Source organism: Engraulis encrasicolus, chromosome 17, assembly GCF_034702125.1.
Source record: "Engraulis encrasicolus isolate BLACKSEA-1 chromosome 17, IST_EnEncr_1.0, whole genome shotgun sequence".
Lineage (NCBI taxonomy): Eukaryota > Metazoa > Chordata > Actinopteri > Clupeiformes > Engraulidae > Engraulis > Engraulis encrasicolus.
Window position 1 is genome coordinate 44592144 of NC_085873.1, and position 8032 is coordinate 44600175.

Consider the following 8032-nt stretch of genomic DNA (forward strand, 5'->3'; position numbering starts at 1 on the left):
TTTACTTTTGTGGACTTCATTTGTATCCTGCGACCCCCATCCATCCTTCACCTATAAACATCCAGCAGTTTTGTTCTTTTCTTTTTTCTTTTGTATTTTTCTCTCTTTTTTTTCCCGTGGACGTATTTTCCATCCATCTGTTGCCATGCCGATCCTGAAGCAGCTAGTATCGGGCTCGTCCCAGTCCAAGCGGCGGTCCCGCGCCGACCTGACGCCCGAGATGATCAGCGCTCCCCTGGGCGACTTCCGCCACACCATGCACGTGGGCCGAGGAGGGGACACATTCGGGGACACCTCCTTCCTCGCCAGCAGGAGTGGAGAACCCCCCCGGCAACCCACCGACACCCTGCCGCCACCTCCACCACAGCATCAGTATCAGATGGTAAGTGGCAGGGCAAGCGAGGCCAGGGGTATTGTGACGTCATAGTTAACCCGTTAAACAAAAAAGGGTAGTTGGTTGATCCGGGTGTATCTGCCACAGATAGTACACTATAAATGATATACACTATTGATACTTATGATATTCAACCTCTAATTTAAGAGTTAGTCAAATTCAACAAATAGGTAGTCTGATTTCATTCTCAAGTGTAAAATTTACTACAAATTGACTGGGCAGCTGTGGCCTAGTGGTTAGGGAGTTGGTCAATCTAGGGGTTGTTGGTTTGAATCCCATCTGACCTCTCCCTCCCCCTCCATCCATGGATGCAGTGCCCTTGAGCAAGGCCCCTACCCCCAGGGACTGTAACCAATACCCTGAAAAATAATAACTGTAAGTCGCTTTGGATGAAAGAGTCAGCGTAGCGTAATATAATGTAAAAATTGAACACAGTAAAATCTACTAGGCCTACATGTTAACCTTTTCCCTCTCTCTCTCTCTTTCCACCGCTAGTCACATCCCCAGCATCCCAGCCAGCCGCCACCCCCGCCTCCAGACTCCTCCCCCCCAACCCAGCACCACAAGCCCAGCCTTCTCTCCCGGACCTTCCGCAGCAGCAAGCGCTCGCAGTCGGTCAACCGAGCCGCCGACAAGCACAAGTCGTCCTCCTCCATCATGGTCTCCTCGGCAACGCCCACCATGCTGCTGCCGGGCAACGGCTCCCCGACGCACGTGAAGACGGCCATCTCGCTGCCGTACCTGAACGAGGGAGGAGGAGGAGGAGGTGCGCTCTCCTTCCCCAAAAGTGTCTCCTCCAGTCCGCTCAAGAGAGGTAGGCTATGGGATCGGGTTGAGGTGTAAATCACACCCTCCATGGCGATTCGATTCAATATTGATTTTTTTAGGCCAACGATCCAGGCTAGCAGTTAACATTGAGTCCTATGAGACCAGCTGGCGGCTAACCGGTCTCATAGGACTCAATGTTAACTGCTAGCTTGGAGGTAAAATTTGCACTGCCATACCCAGAGAACGGTTGAAAGTACAGGAGAATGGTAAAACCCTATTATTTAACTCAAGGGGAGGTGTAAAATAAGCTTATTTCCAAAAATGGGACATATCACTTTAAGACTGCCTCCATTCTCCCCTGAGCCACCCCATCACTTTAAGAATTTCTCCTCCGGTCTCCTCCAGTCAACTCACGATTTTTGTTTATTTGTTGGATCCCCATTAGCTGTAGCAATGCCACAGCTATTCTTCCTGGGGTCCTCTTAACGTATTCAATAAAATCCGTTCATCAAAGTAATGTCATTAAAAGAAAAATCAACCTTGCTACTTTGTTCTGTACCACCTTAAGTTTGGCAAGATGTGTTCTAAATCAGTGTTTCTTAACTGGTGGGTCGGGACCCAAAAGTGGGTCGTTGAGAGGTCCTGGGTGGGTCGTGGTGTAAAAATGTAAAAACTGTGGGTCGCACAACCATTCCAGTTAAGAACCACTGTTCTAGATGCATTAGACCATACTATGTTACAATCAATTCTTCATCTGACTCAGAACCCAAGGCACTAATGACTCTTTTCACCAATTAGGTATGGGATCATCGGGAGACGTGATTGACGGCCGGAAACCGGCCAATGGGGCGGCAGCTTCAGCGGCGGCCTTGGCCATACAGGAGCCAGATCTCCTGGAGGCGGAGCGTGAGCGTCGATTCGGTGACCTCAGCGACCTCCCGCCCTCTCTACCCCGAGGCGGCGGCGGCGGCGGTATGAAGCACGCGGAGTCCATCATGTCCTTCCACATCGACCTCGGCCCCTCCATGCTGGGAGACATCCTCAGTGTCATGGACAAGCCCGCCGCCTGGGACTGCGACGACAGCGACCTCGGGTTCGAGGACGGGCGCGGTTCGCCCCCGCTCAGCCCGCCCAGAGCAGCCGGAAACGGGGTCGGAGGGGGAGTCGATCACCGTGCCAATGGCCACGATGACGTCGTAGGTGGTGGTGGTGGTGGTGGTGGTGGTAGAGGAGGCGGGGCGAGTAGTGATGACAACGAGGCTCCGTCACCCCCTGCTCCATCCAGGCCTCCTCGTATCACCTCCTCCTCCTCCACCTCCACCTCCACTTCCTCCTCCTCCTCTCGCTATGCGTCCAATAATGGTGGAGGAGCCGTCGTAAGGCCCCCTGGTGGCCAACACCTGGATAGCTGCTCCGTGTCCAGCTCTGGATCTACGGTGCAGGACGACAGAATGAGCGGCAGCATTGGCGGGCACAGTAACCATGGATACAGTAACCAGCGCAACCAGCTGAACCATAGCAACCAGAGCGAAACGGACGGTGACAGCGCCCGCTTCAGCTCGCCGGGCCGCTCCACCACCAGGGAAGAGGATCGAGACTTCTCCTTCATGGATGATGACGACGAGGACGAGATCCGGGTCTAGGTCGAGGACTAGGTCTCGGTCTGGGACCAAAAGAACCGGGTCTAGGGACAGGAGAGGTGAACTGGGCCTAGCATGAGATCTGGGTCTTGGGTTCAGTGCTGGGATGTGAAAGTGGCAGTGACCTTTATTCATGGGCAATGGGTATGGGTGGGTTGGGAAGAGATCCGGGTGAAGGTGCTGAGAACTAGACTTTATGAACAACTTGGAAAGAGACGGGTGGAAGGGAAAAATGTGTAGGACTGATGTGAGGAGAATGAAGTCTTGGGGAACTTGTATGTGTGGGCAACATGGACTTTTACGGGCAGGGCTCTAAATTAACACTAGCCAACCGGCCAAATGCCTGGTGAAATTTCAGTTTGACTGTTAAAAATGACCAAGTTATTGGCCACTTTTACCATTAATGAGTGTCTATTTGGCTAGTACGATCAATGTATACCAGCCATTTTGGCTGGTGGTGAAAAAAAAGTTAATTTAGAGCTTACAGATAGTAATGAGGAGTAAAATCCCAAGATGATGGAGTGGTAGGCATAAGGAGAGGGACTATACATGTAGATTCCAAGGAGGAAGAGGTAAATTGTGTTTTTTTTCTACTGTTTGAGGGGTGAAGGACAACAAATATGTGACCTTGCATCCTCACCTGGCATGAGACTGAACGAAATGATGAAGAAGGGCTGATGGAACTGGAAGAGGATGGAGAATCATGAAGATATTTTGTCTATAGGACCGCACGACTTTTGTGGCCATCGGGAACTTTTTCAGCACACTCGTTAGTATAAATGTCATCACCCTTACCATTACCACTACAGCCAACACTCCTTTGTGTGTGTGTGCATGCATGCGTCTGTAAAACACATGCTACAATATGGATTCTGTGGTGCTGAGGTTTTCCCCAAGTAATTCTACTACTATGATTTTATGTTTCTTCTACATGGTCATATTATGGTAATACAGTGTTGATCACTGACCCTAACTGGACGTTGGATGGGCTATGGACAGGACACACCAAGACACCTCCGATCCCCGTTCCCACAAACCCACCTTCTTTGTCCGCACTCCAAATCTAGTATGGTCACCTATTTTTGGGGCAATTGGATTGCAATGACCTATGCAGCATGCACCGCAGACCATGGGCACTCCAAGACAAAACACCACCAACACCCTTTCCCACACAGTCCTAGCTTTGGCCACGCCCTCCTAGTGATGCAACACCTTCAGCGTTGCTACTAGTCAGGCCAGGAGCAATACAAATATCGTTTCTGAGCTCCGGAGAAATCGGGAACCTCCACCCACTTTGTCTGAAGCCAGTCAACTTTGAGCAGCTCCAACAGCCCTGGGTAGAGGCATGTTCAAGGCAGTGACGCGGTTTAAGCAGAGACGTTCTATTGGGACTAAGAAAAAGTTTTGGTTTAAGAATTCGGCATAGCTTTTTCTGACCTTGACTAGTAGCAAACCAGGCAAACACAGTCCCACTCTGTCTACAGTATGGTCTCCAATATTCTGGTCTATTGGACTGCAATAACCTAGAGCGCATTCTTGATGGACCATAGACACTCCGAGACGTCACGCCTTCAAGCCATTTCCCATAATTCATCTCTGTCTTTCCAGTATATCCTCTGTGTTTTCTATGGTCCCTCATTCTGGCCAACGGGATCATAAATGGTCAGTTGTTGGCTGCCCACATCCTAGCTCCTTTAATTGGCTATGTTGATGTTTTAGAACTTCTGTTTTAGCCAATGACAGGGTTTGCCTCTATGTACGTCCATCTTTATACAGCCTATGATTGGCTGATGGCTCATACCTCCAAGACTGTTGACCAATCAGACTCCAAGGCACAGTCAGCTTCAGAATCCTTTGCCTTCATAACACTCTTGTTGTCTTGAGACAATAGACTCCATTCCACTACAGACTACACATACACTACACTAAATGTACACTACGCTAGTCAGTAACACATCCTAAATTAAAGTGCCGTTGCCTGCCACCTACTGTAAAAGATCATGAAGATGGACACACACACACACACACACACACACACACACACACACACACACACACACACACACACACACACACACACACACACACACACACACACACACACACACACACACACACACACACACACAGGACTGACTCGGTAAAGACAAGGCTGATTGGGTAAAGTCATATGGTTTATTGTACCAAGTACATTTTTGTCTGACAGAGTCTGTCAGTCCATGTATTATATGTAGGTAGTTTCTGTTCTACTAAATATTTACAGTGAGAGTGTACAGTTTGCTGGCATTGGGTTGTGTGTATGTGTCCAAGTTTTCTTACAAGTTCACCTGATTTTTTTTCTCTTTCAAGTTGTATATACAGATGCATCATCATGTCATTTACTGAGGTCTGACCTAGAGCAGCCCAAATGATGGACTTTTAAGTCACCAACTAATACAGCATTGCACGTTGGGAAATGCAGTCTACAGAATTGCATTTTGGGAAATATTGTGTGTGTATATATAACCACATTAAGTCTTATCAATTCACACTTTAATTTTGTAATGTAGGATATTCTCTGATATACCAGCACTTTGTGTGCACGGATGTGGAGTATACAGGTACCTGGGTTCAAATAATTGCCAAATGACATTTGGAGGTTGATTTCTCATATTGTTCTTTATTTTTTCCATGGCAGTTCCATCCGTTTGACTCACTACAGTACAACACAGCTCTCAGTCGCTATGGATAAGGAAATATAAAACACAGTCACAAATGTACAGTATCTACATGTCTTAATTATTGAGTGTGAGTGTGTGTATTGTTGCTACTTGCACATGTATAAATTATAGGTGGCCTTTATAGATACACATTGCTGGATAAGGTGACGAGCATAGACATGAGGTACTTGGGCGTGGGCGTGCATGCGTGCGTGCCTGCGTGCGTGCCTGCGTGCGTGCCTGCGTGCGTGCCTGCGTGCGTGCCTGCGTGCGTGCCTGCGTGCGTGCCTGCGTGCGTGCCTGTGTGTGTGTGTGTGTGTGTGTGTGTGTGTGTGTGTGTGTGTGTGCGTTTGTGCGTGTGCGTGTGTGCGTGCGCGCGCGCGCGCGTGTGTGTGTGTGTGTGTGTGTGTGCGTTTACCGGCTGCCCTGTGTACTGTATGGTGGGACCCCGTAGGTGTTTTGGCAGACTGTGACAGTAATGTTATCTAGAGTTGTCTAAGGTTGGTTGCATTAAAAGTGACCAAGGCCCAGCTAAGCTCCAGGAGCCCTATACTACAAAGCTTGTTCAGTAGTAAACCAGGTTACGTTAAAGGGGTATGCCACTATTTTGGGGCTTAATACAGTTAAAATCATGCTACAATGCTACACGGATACATTGACTTTCACTAGCTTAGCGACATATTCCCTCTTTTGACTTGTCTTACAGCAAGACAACGCTTAACATGAAAAATAAGACACTTTACCACCTTTATAAACCCCAGCCAACGATTTTAACTGTATTAAGCCCCAAAATAGTGGCATACCCCTTTAAGGCCCTCTTCCAGAGCCAGGTCCCTGATTCTCGACAGTGTCGTTGCTAGCTAGTTAGCAAACTTGTGTGTTGCTTATGGGAAATTGTATTGCAACCACTGTCGAGAAACAGGGTCCTGGTCCAGTCCTTTGGCTTAGTTTTGGCCTTTTTCTGGCCTAGAGCCAATCCCTATCCTGGTAACGAATCCAAGTTGTAAGGCCTAAGAGTTGAGGCAGTAAAGTGAGTTCACGAAGTGTAAGCCATGATTGTTTGTTTGACCATATGTCTGGTGGAAGTCGCAGACATTGAAGTTGCATTAGCTGCAATTTATCCAGGAATAGGTTTTGAGATTTGAACTGAAAAGTTCATTTTTTTGTCAAAATTCTAGTTTTGTACATGGAACCTGACTCCCAACGTTTTTTTGGCTCCGCATCATTTGGCTTTCAAGTGCCTAGTCATTGCCAGTCCATCACAAGGAGTGTATTCCAATATGCGAACTCCCATCCTCACTTGCTCACTTGCCTACTTGCCTGTTTTGTCCAAGGAGGTAATGGAATGGACTGCATTTATATAGCGCTTTTCCACTCCTTCGAGCACTCAAAGCGCTTTACATTGCATGCCTCACATTCACCCATTCACACTCACATTCACACACCGGTGGCTGTGGCTGCCACGCAGGGTACCACCAGAGATATTCTATAGAGATATGCCAACATAATAGGTTTCTATGGGCACCTAACGTGACCAGGTTCCGGTCTGCCTAAAGGGGCGTGTCATAATGCTCCTACAATGAATAGAACAGTCCTTAGGTCTGCCTAGGTCTGCCTAAGGGGGGCCATAATAGAACCAGGAAACAATGGGCCAATGGAACCTCTCTCTCTCTACTCTCTCTGGTACCACCCTGCCACCAGGAGCCACCAGGGAGGGGCGTCACCGAGACACGAGGCCACAAGCACAGGTCAAGGATGGGAGTCCGCATATTGGAATCCACCCAATGATCATGATTCTCATTTGTCAACAGAGCATTGATAATTGTCCCAGGTGATTGGTTGAGTAAACTGTGGTAGGGAATTGGACAGATACTCTGTTGGGATTGGCCGAGTTCTGTGTAGTCCACAAGCTGTAGCCCAAGGAAAATAGGTGCTTGTCAAATGCCTCAGTTTCCCAAGACTGCAACTTTATTGTACTGCAAATGTGCCAAGTTATATGAGAATTTTATTTTATTCATGACAAGTAGGCAGTTTATGGTCATGATAAATCCTTAGCTGATCAATAGCTGCACAAGAAAGGCCAAATATTGTAATTACTTTGAACTGAGAGTGTGTGTGCATGCGCGCGTGTGTCTGTGTGTGTGTGAATGTGTGAGCATGCCATACTTGGATCTGTTCGGTTTGTAAAAGCTTATTCCCCTCTATTGTCTTAATAACCACCCAAGCTCTCCTTAGTACCACAACTAACTTACATAGCTGTGCAAACCCTTGCCCATACGAAAGTGAAAGAACAGCCCTGGTTACCACCAAGCCTTTCTGAGATTTCACTACCATTGATCCTTTAGAATGATGATCAGTGGATTCTCCATTGGAACACACTGCTGTCTGAAATGCTTCTATGACATTGTGCATTCGATGGGTTGAAGATCTCAGAACTGTGCCATTGGTGTGTGTGTGTGTGTGTGTGCGTGTGTGTGTGTGTACGCGTGTGAGATCTCAGAAGTGTGTGTGTGTGTACTTGTGTGTATTCG

The 8032-nt window shown here is 47.9% G+C and overlaps 1 protein-coding gene across 1 annotated transcript in view; it reads left to right on the forward strand.

Moving 5' to 3' along the window:
- The window catches only part of LOC134466885 (cdc42 effector protein 4-like), a 60195-nt gene extending 54461 nt beyond the window's left edge, over window positions 1-5734 (forward strand). The window contains exons 2-4 of the mRNA XM_063220786.1: window positions 1-382; window positions 890-1208; window positions 1961-5734. The exon at window positions 1-382 is cut by the window's left edge and continues 593 nt beyond it. Of these exons, the coding sequence (XP_063076856.1) occupies window positions 146-382; window positions 890-1208; window positions 1961-2805 (1401 nt within the window). The 5' untranslated portion in view covers window positions 1-145 and the 3' untranslated portion in view covers window positions 2806-5734. The remainder of the gene's footprint in view (window positions 383-889; window positions 1209-1960) is intronic.
- Window positions 5735-8032: the final 2298 nt, after the last annotated feature.